Source organism: Linepithema humile, chromosome 3, assembly GCF_040581485.1.
Source record: "Linepithema humile isolate Giens D197 chromosome 3, Lhum_UNIL_v1.0, whole genome shotgun sequence".
Taxonomy (NCBI): Eukaryota; Metazoa; Arthropoda; class Insecta; order Hymenoptera; family Formicidae; genus Linepithema; species Linepithema humile.
The window spans coordinates 20,483,879-20,508,002 of NC_090130.1; the positions used below are offsets into that span (position 1 = coordinate 20,483,879).

At 37.1% G+C, this 24,124-nt stretch overlaps 2 protein-coding genes across 6 annotated transcripts in view; one reads left to right on the forward strand and one right to left on the reverse strand.

Annotated features, from left to right (window-relative positions):
- Mekk1 (mitogen-activated protein kinase kinase kinase 4) overlaps positions 1–24,124 on the forward strand; it is an 83,221-nt gene that overhangs the window by 46,013 nt on the left and 13,084 nt on the right. The window contains exon 19 of one of the 4 annotated variants that reach the window (XM_067351396.1): positions 14,077–14,467. The exons of 2 other annotated variants lie outside the window; for them this stretch is intronic. In XM_067351396.1, the coding sequence (XP_067207497.1) occupies positions 14,077–14,128 (52 nt within the window). In that variant the 3' untranslated portion in view covers positions 14,129–14,467. Of the gene's footprint in view, positions 1–9,973; positions 10,338–14,076; positions 14,468–24,124 lie in introns of those variants that run through there. One more of the 4 variants, XM_067351397.1, reaches the window with a different exon arrangement.
- Positions 742–24,124, reverse strand: part of ChAT (Choline acetyltransferase) — a 36,162-nt gene continuing 12,779 nt past the window's right edge. Inside the window, exons 2-10 of one of the 2 annotated variants that reach the window (XM_067351401.1) lie at positions 15,338–15,510; positions 14,106–14,286; positions 13,632–13,806; positions 12,480–12,709; positions 10,998–11,209; positions 10,678–10,800; positions 10,161–10,344; positions 7,967–8,167; positions 742–6,726 (exon numbers count right to left, since the gene is read on the reverse strand). In XM_067351401.1, the coding sequence (XP_067207502.1) occupies positions 6,520–6,726; positions 7,967–8,167; positions 10,161–10,344; positions 10,678–10,800; positions 10,998–11,209; positions 12,480–12,709; positions 13,632–13,806; positions 14,106–14,286; positions 15,338–15,486 (1,662 nt within the window). In that variant the 5' untranslated portion in view covers positions 15,487–15,510 and the 3' untranslated portion in view covers positions 742–6,519. Of the gene's footprint in view, positions 6,727–7,966; positions 8,168–10,139; positions 10,345–10,677; positions 10,801–10,997; positions 11,210–12,479; positions 12,710–13,631; positions 13,807–14,105; positions 14,287–15,337; positions 15,511–24,124 lie in introns of both variants that reach the window. The other variant, XM_067351400.1, reaches the window with a different exon arrangement.

Here is a 24,124-nt window from a genome sequence, read left to right on the forward strand (position 1 = left end):
GATCAACAATAGTATTTATATATCGGTTTCATCAGGCGCTAAAATATTTTTAGACACTTGCTCTGAAGTTTCGTTGTACAGTTTGTGGCAAGTGTACGTTAAAAAATGTCATTAACAAAATAAAATATATGTTAAATTTTTTTACATTAATAGTGTTTTTTTAAATGGTAAATGCAAAACATTAAATATTTCTTGAAACAAGAAAATGTCAATTTAAACTCTTAAAAAGAACGATTTATATATACATATATATGTATATGAAACATATATTTTGTTTAAATATTTCTGTTTTATAATATTTATATTTATCGTTTATAAAAACGATAGTACAACATAATATGTGCTGTGTATTCCTTGTAAATATATGACTGGTGTGAACGATAGAAGTAAGTTCGTTACATTCCGATGATCATCGTATTCACATCTCACAATTAGCATTGAATGCGGCCGTTCGATGTTCACGTCGCCTCATTTTCACATTAGATTTATAAAATTCAGATTTAGGCGCTCGCGCTCAATGCTGATTGTAAATTAAAGGTGTGTGTAAACAGAGGTGTGTGTAATTGTAATTGTTGTTGAGATATCTCGAGGATATACAATAATGGCAGCTTCGAGGGTGCTTATGTTATGTCTATATTATACAAACTGCTTCGTAAACGAAGCGAATGACTTGTTATATTATGGAATAGATATTCTATTTTAAATAGATTGAGAATAAATAAAAGAAATGAACAACGACAATTTGATATTCCCGATGGAGTTTATTTCTGCACGAGGAAACGTACACAATGTGATACAACATACTTTTGACGTGGGTCAATTACTTAGCGGAGGTATGCTGTGTATGCTTTCCGCGCGAAACGGAGAGCCGAGTGTTCGTTTATCTATCGAATTTTTACGCACGAAGGTAAATAACTTACGCCACGATTTTTAATCCTTATCCGAGCAATATATTTGCTTTGTAAAAAAGTACGTCTTTAATGAAACACGCAACAGAAATCTAGATATTTTGATATACATCGTCCGAAGATAAAATAAATTTTGTCATTAAAATTGATCATTTTCAGATTCTCGTTCAAGTTGCTCTTATAAGGATTAAAATTAATCATACATAACCCAATAGTAATGCAAACCCTGCATGCAAAATGTAGAAGGAATTACATATTTAAAGTATTAGGTTTTTGAAATATAACGCGCGTTTTGAACATATCTGCATCAGAGTTTTGATTATATAAACTGTTGGGTTATGCATGAATCACATTTGTTACATGATAGAAATTATAATTTCCTTTAATCTTCCAATTCATGATTGGACCGCATTTTCCTTTCCCGTATGTTTGCTTATATTCTGTTACAGAAACTTAATTTTCTTTACATTTATTATGGAAAAAAACGAAAAGAAGAATCGAACGTTATTCTACACGGAACTGTAGCGGAGTTATCAATAATATTGACTCAATACGTTGTACAAACAATTGGAGATAAGAAAATCTACAAATTTATGCAACGTTGGAATAGAAAGGTATAACTTCTCCGAGGAACTTGCAGGACTTAGAGGTAAGAATAATGTAAGTTAAAATCTTCGAAAACCGACTTCAAGCAGTCGTCGATCAACTAGATTCTAGAGTATGACATCATTATTTTTACGTGTCATTATAATTCTCGCTTTAGCATCTATAGTTTCGTAGCCTTATAAGATTCAAGCCAGTGCTCGATCAGTATCGAAGAACCAAGAGCTTAATAATATACAATATATATATATATATTTACGGATTTTTTAATGAACATTTTAACAACGATGAAAGCGACCTTCGTATACAACGCGTCGCATACGTGAACCGCGGTTTCATGATTCTTCCTTAGCTTTAACGGAACGAAAAGTCGCGGCTGTAAATTCTTGCTTTCTTCAATTCTCATAGATCCATGAGACTAGTTTTATTAACGCTATTAACACTATTTTCACTATTTCTATAATTACATATTCATACTTTGACTTTTATCACGCTTTATCACTCTATGACGCTAACAGTAACAGTCTTAACGCATAGTTAAAAATGTATCATCTAATAATCAACGTGGAAATAATATTTCCTTAACTCAACTATTGACACCGATTGCTTATCGATCTTCGGATGATCTATGAGAATTATTCCTTAAATGTTAATTGAAATTACCGTTGAAATGCAATTTCAAACAAATGTCATTTCCCATTTCAAGAATATAATTTTTTTATTTAACACGAATAAATTTGGTTATGAACCGATATTTATAATTATATTATTTTTAGATTTGTTGTGCAAACATCATTTATCGGCAACTATTTAGCTTTTTCTAATTGGACGAAACGCGATATTATTGTTTAATCAACAAGTAAAATAATTGTTTCGCCGCGGTTCGCGCAACACGACCGAGATCACTCCGAAAACAATGAATAATTTAACGCATCGATATATCTCTATCTACTACTTAAAACTGTCGAGTTATACCGTAATTACAACATTCGTAAGCATTTCCTACCGATTTATCAGGATATGTCTTATCCCGGGATAAGATCGTCGTCTACGTTGGCTTTCGCCTGATATGCGTGTGATATTCTTGGCCGCAAAAGTGCGATCACAATAGTTTCGCGATATGTATAAGTAAAGTATCTCTAATCGTACCTTTCTAGTTCTTAAACTAGCGGTAATAGTAGTATTTGTTTCTCTCTTAAATCTAATAAAGAACACTTGCACGTGTCATATGTATATAGGATGCAACTAAAACGGAGCGACATTTTCGGAGCGTCAAAAATGCAATAAATACTAATTGTGTTTCTTCCAATATTCGTGCGATTCGCTCCGAAAATGCATTCAATGGCATGCATTTTGGCTAAACCCTGCGCACGTAGTAACATGTATGTACTTTTTGCAACAAAAAAAAATGCACGCGTTGTAATATACACATGTATAGTTTTCCTTGTGTCTTTTTTTTTAACGATAACGAAAAGACACTGTACTTTTTTACGTTTCGCGCGAGCAATCAATTTTCCTGATTAATTTCCGTAAAATTCACAACTTGTGGCATTCAATAAACCGAGAACAATGGACAAAGCTTAGAAGAGAAAATAGAACAAAGCTTAATAAACAATAGTTTAGCAACAAATAACACGATTGAATTTTTCTCAGGATCAATTTAACCCTAAGAATAACAAGACACAAATAAAATATCTAATTTAAAAAGCGAACAATAAAAGTATGTAACAATAGTTTCTAACAGTGACCCCATTTTTTTTTAAGAAATGGATAAAATTAATATAACGCTGGATTAAACGCGCTGGATAAAATGCGAATCTGGCACGATTTTGTAAAATATGAATAACATTAACAAATTTAACATTGGTAAAATTCAGATAAGAATATAGAAAAAGTGAGAAAAGCTCAATATATAGAATCGGGATAAAATTCTTTTCTATTATTTAATTAATGATATTGATAAATCATGCGATTGAAAATAGTTTAAAATTTGTACGTTTTCATCTATAAATTTATATTCTCTTTTTCACATAAATTTAATAAACACTTTTTTATCCCAATTTTTCATACCGATTTTCTCTCATTTCTTCCAGCTTAGTTAACTAGACTTAGAAAGCTAGCTAAATGCAGCATTTAAGAACTTTAACTTATGACTGTAGTAGAGATGATTCTCTCGATAATTGCTATCAGTCACCGTTACGTTAATTATACTCGATACTATGCATAACAGTAAAATACGCTCGTACAAGAAGACAACGTGAGCATAACAAATTGCCTAAATTACTTAAATCGTGAAGCCGAAGAAATATGTTTATCTCTATCTAGTAGAATAATGACACACACAGATACATTATCGTTCGGTAAAACGAAATCATGAGAATCGCGATCTCAAGATCGAATTTACATCTGATGTCTGATATGCATCACAAATAGATATGTATATATTAGATTTTTGTCAAGATTATAATTTGGAAAAGGAATCTATACAGGACATCCCACTTTTATCGTATTATTTTTTAATGGCGGAATCTTTAGCCAATTTAAAATTAATTTTCTTTTAGCGACAAGGAAAGAAAGTCATTAATTATCGCAACATAAATTTCTAATGAATTTTTATAATTAATGTTAAATTTAAATTTGTTAAAGTTTATTTAAAATTAATTAATAATATTGTCACATTTTTTTTGCTAAAATTTAGTTCGTCAGAAGCTATTAAATTTCTAATTACGCGAAAAAGCTACAGACAATTTAGATTAAAATTGATTTTAAATAGGTCAAAGCCTTTGGCAAATGTAATGCGATATATAAATGGAATACCTTGTATTTTGAAAATACTAATTGTACGTCATTTGTTCCCTGCGTCATATTCCCATTTAAGTAAACAATAATATATAAACACTATCAGGCCGAGCGCAACAGTACCTATCAGCATGAGAATCGTATCGAGCGATTAATTTGTCTAAATTGCAGGATTTGTCTAAATCTACCTCCTATTCTTGGGATCAGTACGTGCCAAGGTTTGAGACGATGCAGCAATTTCGATGAGATTATCCTCGAACATTCGTAGCGTTGAAATCTCACCAAAATTGTGTGCAAATATATACTATATTAATTATATATACATCTAAAAATTATTTGAAATTTATCGCTTCTTTTCAGAATCGTTGATCAATGTGAAATTTAATTTTTCCTCAACGAACTCGAGATATTTACAGTTTTCAAGTAATTAAAAATTGAAAATAAGAGGATTCTGACAAATTGAATTTCAGCATAAAAAATAGATGACAAAATCTTTAATCCTTAATTGATTTAAAGTGAATTTCACTTCTAGAATTCATAATATTGAAAATTAGAAAGATGCGATAAATGATAACTTCTCTCGATCTTCGCTAAGGAGACGTAATCTCTATTGGTTAAAGAAGTTGCGATTAAAAAAACGTTCGATGATTCTTTAAGAGGAACTGTGTGTATAAATGTTATATTAATTATGCATACAATTCTCGAATCAATCGTATGTATAATTATTATAATTTTATCGGTCTCAATTCATGGCACGTACTAGTAGTCGGCTACGGTAAATCGTAGGAAGTAGAAGAATAGCACGATAGACAGATAGAGCTATTACCGTCGACGATCGACCGGCTCTTGATAGCGGTGCGATCCGCCGACCTACCTAAGAATTGGACAAGAGTTTACTGTGCGGGCGCCAACGATTGGCCACACTTAGAGTGTTCCTGCGACAAGTCCCGCACGCTGGAAAATTGCGTCTATGATTACAATAAAATTTCAAATAGATTTAAATCTCTAGAAGGTTGAAACAAATTGGTCGTTTAATCGGTCTTTAAAGAAACAAGCGACGAAAGTAGTTAACAAATTAATAAAAAATATATCGAATACTCCCAGCTTAAAGTTTTCTTCTTTTAAAAGCTAATTTTTGAATATAAAAACATTAAAATCTTTTTTGGGGAAACTGAAGACACAAGAACGTAATTTCTTATTTGAGCTTGACTTTTTCTCTGAAGGAGAAACATTTCTGCATTTGATGAAAAATGACGATAGTGCGATATTTTCATCATTTCTCGCGTCGCAGGAAAGCGATTTTCCCAGCGCTCGGGAGCGTGACGCTCGAAGAAACTTTACTCGAGTGGATTAGAGTTTTTTTAAAACGACCGATCGATCTATAACATACTCGCCTACTATACGATGGCTACCGCTGAAAGATTTTTAATTCGCTGTGCTCGTTAACGCGAGCGAGATTATGTAAATACGCGCGCGCACGTGTGTGTGTTTTGTACGTATTCCTCTAGAAAAACAGACGACGAGAGATTCACTTCTAGTATTAGCCCACGTAACGAAGAACACCTTAATGATTACGATAGCTTTGCGCGCTTTGGCGACGCCTTTCTTTTTTATCTTTTTTTTCACTACTCTCTCCTCCTCTCTTATATACTCCCTAAAGATTATATCAAACCAGCGATATATCTAACGACTTGTGCGGGAGCAAGTTGCTAAATCTCTCTGCGCTACGTCTACGCTCGCGTTTCTTAAATACTACACGATAAGTACTTTTCCTCCATTCAAGGGTGCTTCGAAAGCTTCGCGCTCCTCGCTTTTCATTCTCCCGGCGACGATAAATAATTTAAACCCAACTAATCTGCGGTAAAAAATCTATGTCGAACGACCGTCTCTTTTTTAACCCGGATGACGCAATGGTGTGATGCAACGGAAATGAAAGACGTCACTTCCATCGTACAGGGACGTTTCACGTTTGCACAAGCGGAAACTTCGGACAGCGCGTGTGTCGAAGGACGGCCGAGAACGGAGAAAACGCGGATAAAATGACTTCGGTTTCGTTCAACGTGCATCATAGGTCCGATTTGTGCTTCGAACCACCCTCGTTGCGTTGTGATTCGCGTAACTCTGCTATCTCGCATCCCTACGTCTCCCGTCAAGATCGACGGAAAGCCGCGTCGCGGCTCTACATTATAACGCTATCATCGCGCGTCTATCACTTCTTCGAATTAATTATCATGGTCATCATGTCCCGCAGGCTCTGCTCCAGCGTTTGCGCGAAGTGCATCGCGTTGGTGCGGCCGTCGCTGTGAAAAGCGGAGACCGAGAACATGAAACCGTTGCTCCTCACGTTGTACGCGCATCCGTAACCGTCCGGCACCACCGGCCCGTATCCGGCGATCACGTCGTTCTTTGTGGTCACCTGCAAGATCAATCTTATTTAAAGCCCCGTGTCACACGTGACGTGGTGAAAAATATTGTTTTATCTTTTTTAAGGGGATCCTAAAGTGGTCTGTTTTACCTATTTTTTTCAAATACACTTAACTTTTTTTTGGCTGTGTAGAATGAAAAGTCCTTTTCTGTAAGTAAAGTACATATGCTAATACACTACGGATGGTCGATTTGAAAGGATTTTTCAAGCCACGCAGCCAAAAAAAAACGAATTTTACGAAAAATAGCAGGTAAAACAGAGACGTATCTGAATGAAAAGTCCTTTTCTGTAAGTAAAGTACATATGTTAATACACTACGTAACTAAAACAGATACGTCTCTGTTTTACCTTCTATTTTTCGTAAAATTCGTTTTTTTTGGCTGCGTGGCTTGAAAAATTCTTTCAAATCAACCATCCGTAGTGTATTAGCATATGTACTTTACTTACAGAAAAGGACTTTTCATTCTACTTAGCCAAAAAAAAGTTAAGTGTATTTGAAAAAAATAGGTAAAACAGACCATTTTAGGATCCCCTTAAAGGCTTGTGACTATTAAGATAATTAGCGGTGATTTAGACACGTTATTATTAAGCAGAAAGCATATTTTTTTAAATATAGGAATTAATGAATTCGAGGGGACGATTTAAATTTTTGAAAATGTTTTTGATTATATTAAACAGAAAAGCGCAGGTAATTTTTCGGTGTAATGGAATACATTTCTAGTGTGCTTCTTTACGCATAAATGAAGATGACTTACTTGGCGTCAAGGACTGCGTCCTTAAGATATAATCGTATTCCTAATTACGTAATTTTGCTTAAACAAACCGATCGTATCGCGCCGACCTCGAACTATCTGAGTCATCAAATACCTTTTAGAGACGCTCACATACGTCCGGGATCCTGACTTATATTGCATCATGATAGACTACATTAAATAATGATCTTTTAGCGGCGCATTGACGTAGTGACAGATAATCAATAAGCAAAGCGTGATTGAGATTATAAATTATCAAGTTTCCATTACTTTTTTTGCAGAAAAATCAATAATTTTAGACTTATAATTTCTGTTTTTTTTTTTTCGGGTGCAAATATGATTAATTATAATAAAGAATTCGCGGATTGTACAATGCATTCAAGGCTGAGCGCGACGAAAGCAACGATGTCACGAGTCTTGTGAGATCGACAGTGACAGATTTCGTGGCTCGGATCGATGGAAGGACCCTGATCACTAACCTGGGACGTCGAGAGGGCGAAATGATTAACGATCGCGTAAGCCTCGTCCGTGAAGATCTCCGGGATCGGCTCGCCGGCCTCCTTCGCCGCGTAGCGCAGCCCCATTAGGTGGTTGTCGATACCTTGACCGTGTATGTTGTCGTTCATCTCTTTGGTTTGTCTCTGCACCGCCAGGTCGAACAGCTCCTTGATCCTCTCCGCCTGAAGGAGTAAGCCGGAAACAATATTCAATTGAGTCCGATGTAATCGATCCGTCAGTTTTTTTGTTTCCGACGATGATCTTTGCGATACACATATTGAAGATAGGACGTCAGCGTTCGAAGAAATCATGAAGGAATGAATTCAATCAGCTATGCTTCATTGATTCTAACAAGGTTAATTGGATAGTATTAGGTTTGTGATCGTAATTAGGCGGCTCTCATACGAAATCTTCTGCAACACATTCGATAATCTTTACTCATGGATTTTTTTACTAATTTTAAGTCAATTTTTTAAAAAATAATTAACAATATTATGATGATAAATTATACTGCGAGTTCCTTCATGAAATTTCGACTTTATTAAATAAGATATTAGTTTCGTGAGTGCTTATTATTTTGTGACGAAGTACATATTAAAATATTACAGTGAAAAGCAACATCAAGCGTGGAGATAATAAAAATAGTTTAAAAATAGTTTAATAATTTTTGAAGTATCACATATTAAATAAAATTTGAGAAATCGCAAATTAAATAAGTAAGCCATACATTTGCGGAAAACAGATTGTTAAAAGAATTTTGGCGGTCAACACAAACACATGGACAATTATTATTTTGTATAAATTTTGAATAAACATGAAAAGCCGCTATAAACAATTAGAAAATGATGACAAAGAAAACAGAAGCGGCTAAAATAACATAATGCTAAAGGGGAAAATACGAGAGCGCAGTAAATGAGAAACAACATCTCGTTGCCGCGGTATTTTCTGAACGAGGGTGGACCGTGAAAGAGGGAAACAGACGGAATATTCCCGCGGAAACTTGCCCGGGGCCTCTCGAGGATCGTGCAAACACTCGATCGCAAAGGAAGAACGAGCCGGTCCGGTCTAATTGATTGTCTTTTTCCAGGAAGCTCTTGTTTTTTCTTCAGTTTTTCATTGCTAGTTTCTGCTTGAACTTTCACATTTTATTTAACAAACGGATTTCGTAATTACATTTTCCTTTATCGCGATTTGGAACTTTTTGCATACAAAAAGAGTAAAGAGAAAAGTTGTTTAAATATAATTTAAAAAACATTGTTATTTTCGATGTATAGAAAATTCTTGAAAATAAACAAGCAAAAAACACGTGAAATGTTAAGCGGTGCAAAAATTCATGCAAAGTGTTTCTGTAACACCAATATGCGCCGAGATCGATTAATATGTAATATAGCGTATATGTAGACATATACATATAAATGTATAGCAATATGAAATTGTAAGTCGATTATAAAGACGTCACATAAAAATATGTAATCAAACGATGAAAGTATAGAAATAATAATAGAATAGAATGATCTATTTAGCAAAACGCAGCTTCACTCTGATGACATAAGACAAGAGACATGTTGAATGGAAAGAAAACAGCATAAATATTAAAACCTTTTTGTAGGTGAGTGCTTTTGGCAACGCAAATGGGCAATGCGACCAACCACTCAGAAATTTTTCGTAGCACTGCAAAAGATGTATCGTGATATGCATAAAACAAATCAAATATCTTTCAATCGCGCGATTCTTCTCTTCGGTACGAAATTTTGCTACAGAATACTCGAACATTATAAAGCTTTATATATTTTTTATAAATACTATTTTAAAGTAGAGCTGCGATCTACGAATTTCGGCTGATTTTTGTAATTGATGTTCATTGACTTGTTATTTGTTATTCTCTGCACAAAGTCTCTTATCTATTAAATTATATTCGTAACAATTTGTCATAAATCATCGTAGAAATCAATAAATAATGCGTATAAATAAAATTTATTTATTTACAGAACGTAACAGCGGAGAGAGTCGAAAGAATAAAGCGATAATAAAACTAGAAAGTAAAATAAGTAAACGCATTCCGCTCGACCTTGTCGCAGTTCTGTCGAGTGTACTCGGGTTGTGTGTGTTACACGACACGAGAATCGCATAGGAAAAATGCCAAGTTTCAGTTACACTGTAAATGGTGAACTGAACTCTTTTGGGACTCCCGTCTACGGCGTTGTTCGGCTGATTCGTCTGGCCGTAAGGATCGCCCTGGCACATGGCCTTCGCCCATCCCAGCGCTTCCGGACTGGCGGCCCGGATGCAGTCCACGCGGCCCAACGCGAACCTTCGGATGCCGGCGCTCTCGTAAGTGGCCACTAATTTCCCGTGGAGTCTGGGAATATCGCAAGATCATGTCCATGAAACGACGGTGATTTGGCGCGGCTTAATTTATTAATAGCGAAAGCGAAGAAGGATCTTCTTGACATCAAATCAAAGCAGAAAAATTTATCTTTTAATTAACATGTTGTTAATTTATGGAAATTTGCCTGCTATAATTTTGTCGTGACACATAGAGACAAATTTTTAGTTTCCGCTTTTTTAGAATGATTAAATTTCGTTCAATATGACACATCTCATTGTGTGAAAAACGCATTCGAAAAACAGATTTAATGTACACGAGTTGATAATTAAAAGGGAAATATAATTTTTTATATCATTACTTTACCTGAAATATGTAAGCTGGAGCGCCAATTGTATGTACGCGTCCGGGCTAATTCTACAAGCTTTCACAAAGTCTTTTGAGTAATCTTCAAACCGCAAAATGCAGAGGTCCAAATCTTCGACCAGTCTGGAAGATAAAAATATCATTTCTGATTATGTGAATACAGATTTATAATATGTTTTGCATAACAAGATTTGCATAAATCATTCAAGATACCGTATGATTAAAGACAAAATTCGAATCGAGATTTCTCGAGCAATTTTCAGAAATTTAATTTGTTAGAGGTGGAAACAGCTGATAAGATTTTTTTTGGAGTTACTCACGCATCGAAGTTTATCATGGCTTCTCTGATATCGTTCAGACTTTGCTCGGTGAGGCACCACTCCAGTTTTTCGGGCGCCGGAAGATGCGAAGGTACCAGATTCTCGTCCGGCGGTGTCATGGAGTCCACCTTCTCCGTGATCTCTTCGAAAGCTTTGAAGATAGCCGGCGCTTCGCCAGCGGAATGCTCGTACGTCAATCCCCACATTCCATCCTACGTCACAAAAATTCGTAAAGAAAACATGAATTAAAGAAAAACGTTCTTCATAAATTATTGAATATCAACTGTTATTGTTTTGATCAATATGAAACACAAAAGATATTTATTAAATACTTGGAACATAAATTTTAGTCATTGTAGAATAATACTGCAAAAATATTTCCGCACAATTTAGACCCTCTTCAATTAATTTCAGTTGCTTCAGTTAACTGAGAAGAACGCAAAATTGGACCAAAACGACTTTGTAATATTTTGTATTATTATTCTGTATTCATTTATAATATCTTTTGCGCCCCGACATTGGTGCTTGGCTCTTATAGTTTTTTCTTCCACTGGTTTTTTTATTATTATAGAATCACACGTTATATTGTTTAGTTATTGTATTATCAGTATATTGAGAGAATTATTAAACGAGAGAATAAATGAGAAAAATTATTAAATAATAAATATTGAAATAAATAATACACAAATATACGAGAAATCTGTATAAGTACATAGAATATTTATATTAAATCAATTAATATCACAGCTGGATATGAATTATTTAATATTTAATTATTTAATTATCCAATAAATAAATATTTATTATGATTGTTATATTAATAACAATTAAAAACGAGAAGACGCAAGAAAATGATAAATCAAACCACTTCGTTTAATGTCGATACTTTACGCAATTTAAATAATGACGGAAACTACTTGTATTCTATATTTCCGTCGCAGTAATTAATTAATTGATCAATTATGAACGAAATATTGTTCCAACATAAACACGGAACATGCTATTTTCATTGATTATGGAAATATTCCGACGGGAAAGGATTAAATGTATTTCGCGTGTGGAATATGAAAGCGCGATGCAGCAACGTCGCAAATTCATGAACGACGTTTTCGTCCGTGAACCCTGACACCAATCAAATCGAAGATTAGTCCTGGAAGCGGTGAAAGTGATAAGTTCAATTTAGCCGAGCGTGTCCGTAGAAAACATCCGTTGCGAATTGTTACGCGTTTGATTGGGGATTTACTGCGAAATTACGTGTACGGCGCTATTACAGCGCTAGGTGTATTATTTTCCATTGTGTTGTTTGTTTCCTGTTTGCTGCTCGTTCTAAATGCAATTGAATTTTCTGCTTTAGCGCATTGCAATAAATAGAACTTGATTTTCCAAATTAACACACGTTGAGTGGATTTTGATTAATTTACCGATTAATTTTGAGGATGTCATAATTAAACGTCGCAATGTGCCGAATGTATATTAACGTACCTTGCCAAGAATAGCGTGAAAAGTCTTATCGAACCAACGATTCGCGCCCAAGTGCCGGGACCCTCCGCCGTGAAGAGCGTGATGAAGCACGTTCGCGTAATCTCGATCGCCGATCCATCGGTCCTCCTTCTTCATGGGATTGTTAAACGTAGTCGGCAACACGTCGTCGTCGATGCAAACGACGCACAGGCAACGCTCCAGTAACTCCAGATTATGACGATTACGTTCATCTAAAAGTCGTTTGCAAGCCTCGTTAAATCCGATAATGCTGAGTTGATTTTACGATTTTCGCGAAGATTTTCTGTTGGCATGCCGTTGAAAATCATGTGGCGATAAAAGCAGCAATATTTTAATAATATTTTTAGAATTAAACTTGAGAAGATATATTCAATTTTTTGTAAAATTAAATTTAAATTCTTTTGGCTTCATTTTTATTGAAATATTATTTTAAAATGTTTTATTAACTTTTTCCTTTTATCTCGCTAGCCAAGCAGAAAGCAGAAATTACTCAGATTATGTAACATAATTTTAATTAGCCTGCGCATAAACACATATGCGAAACATGAGCGCGTTTGTGGAATGAAATCTATCAGAAAGACGGGATATTTTTATTTTAATAAGAGCTAAACTTTTTCCATTATCTTCTGGACTTCCCTGCTGTTAATTAATCAATGCGGACGCCGGTCGCCGTTAACTCATTACCGTCCGCTGTTCATTCGATTTGCAGGCGTAGGTAGGTCGTAGGTTCTTGGTGAGCGAGATCGGGTTAGGGAGTTAATAGGAATATTGCGAATATTGGTGAAGCGGAGAACGCGAGTGGATGATTATAGCAAGGGTGGCACGTAGCGACGAGGGTCGTCCGCAGGCGGGTTATTTTCTTTTTTTTTTTGGGTAACTGGATTATCACACTCCTCTTTAACAGTAAAATAAACAGTAATTACGAAGTATTATAAATAAATTAACTGACAGGCAAAATTGTAAGCAGTGTACAAAAGACATAATTTTGTAACTCATTTTGCAATATGTGTCAACTTTAAGATTTTCCAGACTTATACCGAGTTCTGTTGGAAATCCACAGCGTGAGAACCAAGTGCAGCCCGATGTTTTCGTTAATAAAGGTGCCACGGATACTTCTCTAAATAATATACGCACTTTTAACGAGCTCGTCTCGTGCCTTCGCCCAGACTGGTCGTTTCGCGGTCGTGAGAATTCCAACCGGCGGAGTCCTTGGGTCAGCTTTGGTCTCCATGATCCTCAATAATTGCTGGATCAATTCGGTCTCTGTGATCCGGCCTCGATCCGACGCTCTTACCGGCACGCTATAAAACTGCAAGAATGTGCGTCGAAAATCATGACAACGCGCCGCGAGATATTCCTTCTCTCGATGCCGCGATATTTTGTGCAATTCGCGTAGCCGTGTTTTATGAATAATCGATTAAATTTTACTAAATTATCAAAAATAATGGAAAACTAATTGTATATAATAATAAATAATTTTACTCTTGAAATTACTAAGAAAAGGACTTAAATAATTCATTATTTATTGTCGATCGTAAAAATAATTGTGTATTGTAAGAATAATTTTGTTTGTATATAGCATTGTCCCACTCCGAATCGTGCCAATACCTGATTGTGGTGAGCGACGATAATGTGATCACCGGAGGACGCTCTATCCAGGATAATTTGCTCGTCGGCATTCACACCGGGTCGCCGATAAATCCGAAACATTTGATAATGCTGCGCCATGCAGAGTGGTTGCATAGTTTTGCCGTCCTTGGATTTCACACGTTCCACTTCCAGGCCGGATCTGTTCAAAGTTTATTTTATACTTGAGAAGCAGAAGCGTGTACATTTTAAGACAATCAAACTTCACATTTATATATTGTTATGATCAGAGCAAAACAAGGCGTTATATTTATGTTAATTTATTCAACTTATTAAATTTTTTAGAAGGAAGAGAGGTGAAATAAATTTTTGGGTCCAACATTCTTCGGGTGAAAATATATTCAGAATAAATTTTCTGAAAATTCTTTCCAAATTGTGCCCTTCTTTTTCAGGCAGACGCGCGACAAGACGAGCTACGCTCGCTATTAAAATCCTCCCGCAAATTTGTGTAAGTTTTTTTTTTTGCGTTAGAGAGAAAGAAGCACTCTTCGCAACCCCGAACTTATTCCCGCCCGGATGCAGGATACCGAGGATCCTTTGAACCACACTCGACGCGCCGGCGGGAGCATCCGCTCATTCTCTCGCGGATCCCTATCCTCTTTATGCTCACTTTCTATGGATCTTACAGCCCGGATTTCCTCGCAGACGTACGCCCTTTCTAAATTGATTTCAATGCGGCTTCTTTTTGTTCCGAGACGATGAAGACGAGGACGAGTCGATTGGCACGTCGCGTCTTGTCATGTTGCTTCCTCGCAAATTTTTCGGTATTAACGATTATCAAAATGCACTCAAAATGAAACAACAGTGAATCGTATACTATAAATGATGAAGAAATCATCACAGACGTTTTACACAAGAAGAAACAATTTCCATATTAATCTATTTTATTTCAATTATTTAAATTTAAAAACTAACGAAGAAAGCTATAAGAATCGCTATAAGAATGCGCGGTGAAGCAAGCGCAATAAATTTATTACAAATTAATAACAATACAGATTTTTTGTTATTACAGAACCATACGTTACACTATCTAAATGAAATTGAAACAAATAATTAGAACTTAATAAAGCTGAAATAAATATCCGAGGCAATGTAACTATTATCCAATAATAGAAGGAAAGTTCGGAACAGTTTGATCCTAGATTATTTGAAGTGAAAGAGTAAAAGCGCGAAAAGTTAGAGCATTATCTCACCTGTCCAATAATTCCTGATAGTTAAGAAGTTCGGTGAGAAATCGTGCGAGGAATACCGCGGCTTCTTGCTGATTTGCGAATCTCTTCGGTTTCGCGGCCAAGCCGGGGTTGCTGTTGATAGGCAGAGCCAGCGGGATGGAAAAGTACATGTCGTTTAGCCACCATTCTGTCGCCTATAAACATTACAATTAACACATATAAATATATAAATTATTTATTAAACACACATTACAATTAATTGTAGAAATTGTCGTATTAAATGCAATAATGCAGAATTATGTTTGTGAAATTGCACAACAATTAATATTACCGTATATTAATAAAATGATCTAGAAACTTCAAATAAAATATACGTGTGAATTTCTTTAACAGTGTTTTCAACATTTTAATATAATCGACTTTTTCACCAAAGGGCTTAATTCTGGATAGACGATTCTGGACTTCGCAGAGATGCCAAGAGTCTCGAATAAAACTCATTTCAGTAATTCTTCTGTTGCGAATGATATCGATCGTGATTTAATTGAAATCCCGCGATGATCGCGATGTAGGGCGCAATCAGTCAGTGAGGTCAGTGGCTCCTAAGCTCGGCTCTCGCTTCCGAAGCACGTGTAGCGACGAAGATAGCTGCTCAACTGTTCATAGTAGTGCAATAGTTACGTAATAGTTTATTCGCGTTACGCGTACGTACACAATCACGCTCGTCACGTTCATTCTTGAATGAGCGCGCGTACCGGATTCTCCGAATGCTACGACTTAGTGAAAAATGTAGCAACATGAGCTAAAAAGAGATCTTTCATGCTTCGCGCATTAATGTTTAAAAACTGCGAAAAATGAATCGGACTTAAACTAGAATTGAGATTGCATTAAATATTAAGAAATTTTGAGTTCTGACAGATCTCGACAAGCTACAATATGTTTTTGCACATTTGGATAATGTTAAAAAATTGAGGAAAACAATTCACACGTCTTGTTTAAGGTTTCTAGAAAATTATTAATACTTTCTGATTTATCTTTTACGGCAAAATTGTTGTTACGTTCTATAAAATATGTTTCGCTTTTTCAGTTTATAAATACGAACATTTATATTTCCCGTTTATTGAATAAATTAGATTTCAACGAAATGACAAATAAATAAAAGATAATATCATATATGAGAGATCGAAAGAAAATATACATATTAATAATAGAAAATAATCTATTGCTTGCCAATCGATGACGTAATTAACGTCACGATTTCGTTTTTCACAGGATAATCGGGGATTAGTCCCAGCGCGTCATTAAATGCGGATTAAACATTCGAATTTTGTCGCTACCTTCATTTTCATGTGTCGCTCGATAAAATCGCTTGTACGTTAAATTAAAAGGGGAAAAAAACAAGATTGTATTAAAATTTATAGAATCTTTTCAATTTACAATTTTTATGTCAACATAATTATTTGTGTTTTAACATAATTATTGTTATCGTATTTAAAATATAACAGAAGCGAGAGTAAATTAAATACTAAAACTGCTTGCACACACTGAATTATTAAAATATCTCGCAGAGCAATTTGGAATTATCTCTATAATTTTCCTGTTTTTAGAAGCCATTAAAAAAAACTTTTTAATACATTATTTAAATTCAATCTCCACAATTCAGCTTGAATTACCTTAAAGTGTCCATGAGTTCGCAGAACAACATTCTTTAAAACGTTTCCGAGTTTTATATTAATTGGATAAGATTAATGTTTGTATGGTTTAATGTAGTCATGGCATTAGCGTTACTCATTTAGAATAGTACACATGCGCAATAAACTAGAAACATACCCGGAATAACGGATACCACTCGAAGGTAGTTATTTACCATGATGCAGGTAGACCGCACTTTCCTGTTTATCTACATTTTGTGACGTTTCAGGTGTCTACGATATTTATTTTATGATCTGTCCGACGGAAACAGATAAACATCGCAAACTTTCTCGCAACGTATTTGGAGAGACAGTCGAAAGAAATTATGCTGGATGTATTGCGTGGTGTCATAAATGATTGTGTACTTTCCGATAATGATGTTATTTTTTTTTTTTCTTAATGCAATACGCTTTTACGCTACGTGATACGAGCTCGGTTATAACTTCGACAAACAAATATTAAAAATTTGCTTGGTATTAAAATCGGTGATCAAAATCGTTTCAACCGACAAAAAATAGTAGGCAGATTTATTTTAAATCCGAAATTATTTATTACGGAATACATTCTGCGTGTTCGGAAAGAGGAAAAGACCTTTAATTCCGGTTGCTAACTGTATTGCTCGTATCAACCCTTGTAGTAGAGCTTCTTTTCTTCTCTCACGTGATTTTAGGTCAGTGTGACGAGTAACAAGTCGAAGCTCGCATACATGTTTCACGAACTCCGTCTCTCCACGTCAATATAATGTAACAGGGGTCTACTTTCGTATCGCCTATAGATAGAACTTGCGAGCTCGGCTTGCCGCGTATTCATGGAATAAAAGCTATATTTGACTGAAGATGACACCGTTTCGACGCGCAGGAATGTCGGCGCGCGGCGCTCTTTTTTTAGATCGCTGATATAGTTTCGGCGACACAGCGAACAAAGAATCGTCCATACGCGAACGAGATTTCGTCGGTAATTCTTCTTTTCAGAATCCGTGAAAATTTTTGTTCGCTCCCTATTGAAGCCGCAGCCGACATCACGCCGGAAAAGATTTAATAGTATTCTAATCAAATTCTCCTCAATTAAATTTCGACGACAGGACAGAAATTGACGGAAATTGCACGATTAAGATTGCAATAAGCTTGTGAAGATGCGATTACAATTTAAGTGGATATGTGATTCTGCATGCACTCTGAATTGCTGTGTAATTGAGCGTACGTAGAATTGATATTTTTATGCATTGCCTTAAATCCTTCCTATTTTCTGTTTATTAGGAAATTGCGTTTTGCGATGAAATTAATGACCCATAATTGTCATGACATTTAAGTACTCGACGTAGATACCGCATCATTATAACGTAACGTGTGCGACGAGCATCGTAAAGAAGCTGAATAATGCTGTTTATCCACGTTATTCGTTTCTTTGATTCAACGTAACAATCATTGGAAATCGTATGCGCTATTCGATAATAAAAGCTCGTTTCACTTTCATTTAATAGAATTTTACTTAATATTGACTTAATCAAACGTCATTTCGATATTTGTTGTTAAAGTAAACAAAATTTATTTTAACGAAGTTTTTTTTTCTTGAAAATTTTTTTGCACCGTTTAAAAACGAAATATTTGTTTTCGAAAACCAAAACATCTGATTCTCGGTGTACCGCGCCGGCCGGCTTAAATGCACATCTCCGTAACAAGACGCGGAATCCGAGTTACGCAAACGCAAAGCGTACGGGATGCTCGCTTTAACGCAACGCATCGCAACGCAAATCGGTTCACGGAACTTTGCGCCGTGGGACGAAAGGCTAGGCTCATCGCGTTCAGTCTGTGGACAAGACTTATCCGACCGGCGAAAGCCGGTGACTTTGACTGCCGATAGCGAAGTTGGACAATCTTTTAGGGCACGGCCGAATATGTTTCGACAACGCGCTGCATCACGTACGTGAATGCTGCGCAACGAGGATGCATGCAAGCAAAACGAGACGGATCTATCTTCGGCGAGGACACTCGACGCTATTGCACACATTAGATTGTATTTATTTCAATACATTCATAATCGCAGAGTAAAGAAATAAAAAAAAAATTCACACTTTTACTTTTCAGAAATCATGATATACCCGAAAACCTCGAAAAAATATGCAGATTTGAATGCAAACTTAATGAATAATTGATTTTCCTATTCTATATAAAAAATTAATCAGTCGAGTAAATAATTATTACTATATCAATTATTCGATATTAATTTTTAACCTTAATAAATTAGTTATTATAACAATTAACTTTTATGATGCGCATAAAGCAATCAACGAACAATCACTCATTGTTTTCGCTTCGCTTTCAATCCAGCAAATCAATTATAATAATAAATTAATGCTTATTCCACATATGAAAACTCTATAATTGTATTTATATTTGTTTTAATTACACATTCAAATTAGATATTATAATTGCCCGTGACGAAATGTAACAGTATACGAAGTTCTTGTTTCAGAATTAAGCGGCAACTCATGCTTTATAGTTAACGATGTCTATTTTCTCGAATTATAAAAATATTACGCCGTAATAATCGCGCCGCTCAACTAATTACCTTGACAACGTGTGACAGCGTACTTGAAACGATCCTCGTGGCGTTATTAATATCTTGCGTCACGCAGTGCCACGTGTGCCGTCTTCAAGTACACTCGCGTATGCGTAATTAGTGCGCGCTCTCGTAAAGATAAGTATGGTAGTAAGTGCCCCATTGACGTGGCAAAGTATCCGAGGTTGATTCGTCCGACGATAGCGATCGTTCACACGTCTCGCAAATCTGTGAAAGTCGACTTGGAAGCCAGCCCTCGCAATCACGCGGACAATTGCCAGATGCTGAAGTAATTGCGCCTGTGCGAGTTCTGTGATGCTGCTCGATCTTTCATCAAAAATCTCGACGCAAATCTAGACGTTTTGCGTAATAATTAACACAGAGCGTTGGATGTACATGGCGTACATTGTTTTTCCGAAAGTTAAAATAATTTTGAATATCGGGAGGACGCGAATCATTTTGACCAGCTTCGACGCGAATAGCTTCGGCTAATTAAAAATGTAAAAGGCGAATTGAATTTCGCCGAGAACAGAAATAGCTGAATTATATTCTTTAATCGGCTTGATGCACACCGCACGTATAACCCGTCTAGTGGAAAAAGATTACCCAGATCAGCCAGTGACACGACAGTTTCAACTCGCGGCGCACATGCGGGATGAACGCTTACGAAACCGGCATTTGAAGTCTCGCGAACATTGATGCACGCCGTTCTCCGCGGCTTAATGAGATACCGGTGCACGTGATCGGCGCATTAGAGCATTCTCGCGGAATATGGATTACCCGTCGAATCGCTTGTGCTGATCGCGTCGTGTCGCGTCGCGTCGCGTCTCGCGCATCTCCGAGTCTCGAAGTTTCGTTATAAACGGTGTTTAATCTGCAGCAAGAGTTTCAAATGAGGAAAATGACATTTGTGCGACGATTCTCTGCAATATTTTACTTGCAATCAATAACACTTTTATTTAATTCAACATTATTTTGCAGTTATCAAATTAATTCTCTCTAATTATTCTCAAATAAATAATTGTTTCATATATTAAGTGTAATAACACTATTATTTCTGCGGATTAACGTGGATATTTGAATGCTTCGAGATTTCTTAAATCAATTGGAATGGTTAAGCGATTAGAAATTTTGAAATAGGCGACGAAGAGTTGCGGAGTTTAAAAATGCAGTCAAAAATCGCAAGTTTATCGTCGCGATGCCTCATTGTTCATCGCGCAGCGCTTCTGAAATGAAATCTACGGGTTTGTACACGACTCCTACACGTCGCTAAGCATCAGGTGCCGCGTATGTGCGCTCTGTAATAACGATACGTGAAACTTTAACGAGCGCGTGCAGAATTACGAGACCTATGTCGTCGTTCTCTCAGTGAGGAAACACTTGGCGCAATAACGTCTCAATGCATTATTTGATGGGCTATCGTCGCTATTCGCCTGTCATTCGCTGCGCCTACGCAGGGAATTATATACAGAGTGTTTCACGGCTAGCGAAAAGTCTCTTTTTCCCAGCGGACTCTTCAAGCGCTTAATCTTTTTATGGAAAAAGTTTTATTCGCAGGAATGAAAAGTTTCAAGAAAGCGCTGCTGGACTTTAATATCTCTAATGACAGAGATATTTCTTACTGAGAAAAAAAAAAGCTTTCGCAAACTAATAGCAGCCGGTGTTAGCTTGCATCGGACGTCTAATTATAACGTCCTTCTCGGAAAATGTGATTTCTTAATTATGATTAATTTTTATAATTAACAAGCTGTAACTTTTTGTTGCAGATTGTTTTGTGATGTTTTGTCATGAAAACGAAGGCTGCGGAATGCAGAAGAATAAAGACAAATATTATTAATATCCCTAACTTCGCAAATCAGCGACGCGCAATTTTTTCGGAATAAAGGATCGAGGGATCGCTAAGGGATCTCTTTCACTTCATTTAAATTTAGCAAAGCGTGAAACGCCTACTCAGACGACAGCCATCGGGATTGTATCAACATTATTAATTGTCGTGAAGGGCGCACGGCATATAATCGAATAATTCTCTCGTGGAGGATTCGGTTTCATCCCGGCGACAAGAGCCGGGGAACAACGATTTGTCCCAGCGGCAAGAATGACGGATGACGGTGACGGGGCTAATTTCGCGGTCGTCCCGGTTACCGCGAACGTTTCGTCCTTCGTCGTGGTCGTTACGCGATTCTCAAGGGCCGCCCTTGCCCTTCGGCCCGCCGTCTTATCGACGCAATCGACTCATCCGCCTTAATACGGCAGGAAAAGTCGACGGAACAAAGTCGTGGAAGTCGATGCGGAGCTGCAGTCGCGATCGAATTATCACAAATTTCAAAAACGATTTTGTTTGATCCAATTTAAAAGTTATTTCTGACAAATCCTCGCGGTTTAACAATTTTTTTGAAGTAAAATCTTATCACTCCGCTTATTTCCGCTGTTTTCATCCATTCTGTTATCTTGAATTGAAATTTTCTCCGATGCCACTTTAAAGTGGACTGTTCGAGCTGATATTTTGAAGATCCGCACGCTGTCATCAAGAGGGTAATTTATATTACGGCGGCTGTGTATATCCCCGCGCAATCATGTCGCGGCGATATAACGGGATAATGATATGTAGTAACGCCATATCTAATAGCCCCCGTAATGGTTATGACTGCGATCTCTCTTTTGTTACGTTATCGTGTAATCGAAAGGTGTTCCCGGTGCAGAGGCGCGCGAGATTATAGGTATCAAGCTATTTGCCATTGCGAAATACGGATCGGGAACTACTGAAAGCTTGCGATTAAGGCCGCGAATTAATGGCGAATCACCGAAGCGTGACCTACGCTTGCAATGGATATGCAGCAACGCGCGCTCCGATATGCAACCGGTGCAATAATTTACGATTAGTATTTATTAAATCGTTTTATAAGACTATAAAAATATTTGAATATCGGAGAAAAATTGCCACACAGCGTTGTTGCGAAGCTGTGCGATTTGTAGACGATTATCGAGAACAATTGTCCGGGCATTAATCAATTTTACGCATTGAGAGTGAAATAAAAGAATTTAAGCTTCGCTTAGAATGCGATATTATTCGTTGCACGTGTAATTTGAGATCTTCAATTCAAAACTTTAAGTCAAAGTAGCTGAATTGCTTCAATCGGGATTGCGAAGAAACGTAAGAAGCGACGACTGTCTTTCGAGGACGGACGCGAGAGAGTCGATCGTCGTCGAGACTGCTGGTTTCGAGAGACATCAACCCCGTCGCTCGGTTGAAGTTCGGCCATTGCCGAAGGTTTCAGGTTACGGAGATTTCAACAGAAGCCGGAACACGGAGTCGCCTGCCATCGAGCTCGAATTCTCTCGACGCCTCCTCGTCTCCCCGCGTCGCCCCCTACGCCGTCGATTTGTTCGACTCCTCCGCTTCTCGTCCTCCTCCGCGTATCCGCCGGTCGGCGCAAACTCGGCGTTATCGACCACCCGCCGACCGGCGGGCCGCGTGTGTCTGACACGTGTGTGTCCGGCGTCTCTCGTCCGTGCTCGCGTGTTTTACGTTGCGCGTAAGTGTTGCGTAGCAAAGCACGTGTTGTTTTAAGACCCCGAGCCTTTAATCCACTTCGATCATCTTTGATTATTGAAGTATTTCCCGCGTTATATAATATTTCGTTCGTGCGAATAAAATATCTCGGATCGTTTCGTCGGTTCGTCGATAGATAATAATATAATTAGTGTTTTAATCATTAATTCGACGAAGAGTATTCGAATTATTCTGGCCGTCGTAAGCCTCGTAGCAATTTGGGGGAGTAACGTCGGTAAGGTGGGTCCACGGCTCGCGTTCCCTCATCGTGAAACGACTCGTATTTCAGACAACTCGCGCTGCGAGTGTACACGGTGTATCGAGTTTCCCGTTTAACGCGATACTTCATTAGCCACGGTGAAAACGTGCGCCGGGTCGGGTCAGGAGAGCTTACACGCTCTCGAACCGATGGATACCTTACTTCTTCCCCTCGATACACACACTCGTGTTTACAGATAGAGCGAGTGATTCTCCTCGCAGCCCTATCGCGTTATCCGCAATGAAATTAAAAATAGAAAGACGAAGTGAAAAATAAAACAACGTAAAATAGCGTTGAGAAAAGCGCATTGTCGAAAGGCATTAAGCTCGGAGCGATGCGAGTTTTATTTCAAGCTAGAAGAAATATATAATATCTAATCTATTTGGAGTCTTATATATTATAACGCTGAAGTACTTTATTTCTACGCGAAGAGCGCCGCGATCAATGTCAGCATGAAATCAGACGGCTGCATTTCGCTAAATGTGTCATGAGAACGCGGCTCATAATACCTGTTCATAAAATTTTCAGTTCCCTGAATCCGATATGCGACGATGTTGGAAATCGACACTTGACCCCCGAGAAAAAGATTGTAAAGCGTTATATTTAGGGGAAAGTATTTTTCGCCGAAGGAGATTACGCGCCAAGGCCGGAGCTCGCCCGACAATTGCCTGGCGTAATTTCTAAGAATGTTCATAAATTAGTCCCGTCGTTACAAGTTCTTGCCTTGCCTTGCCTTACGTACGGCAAGCAA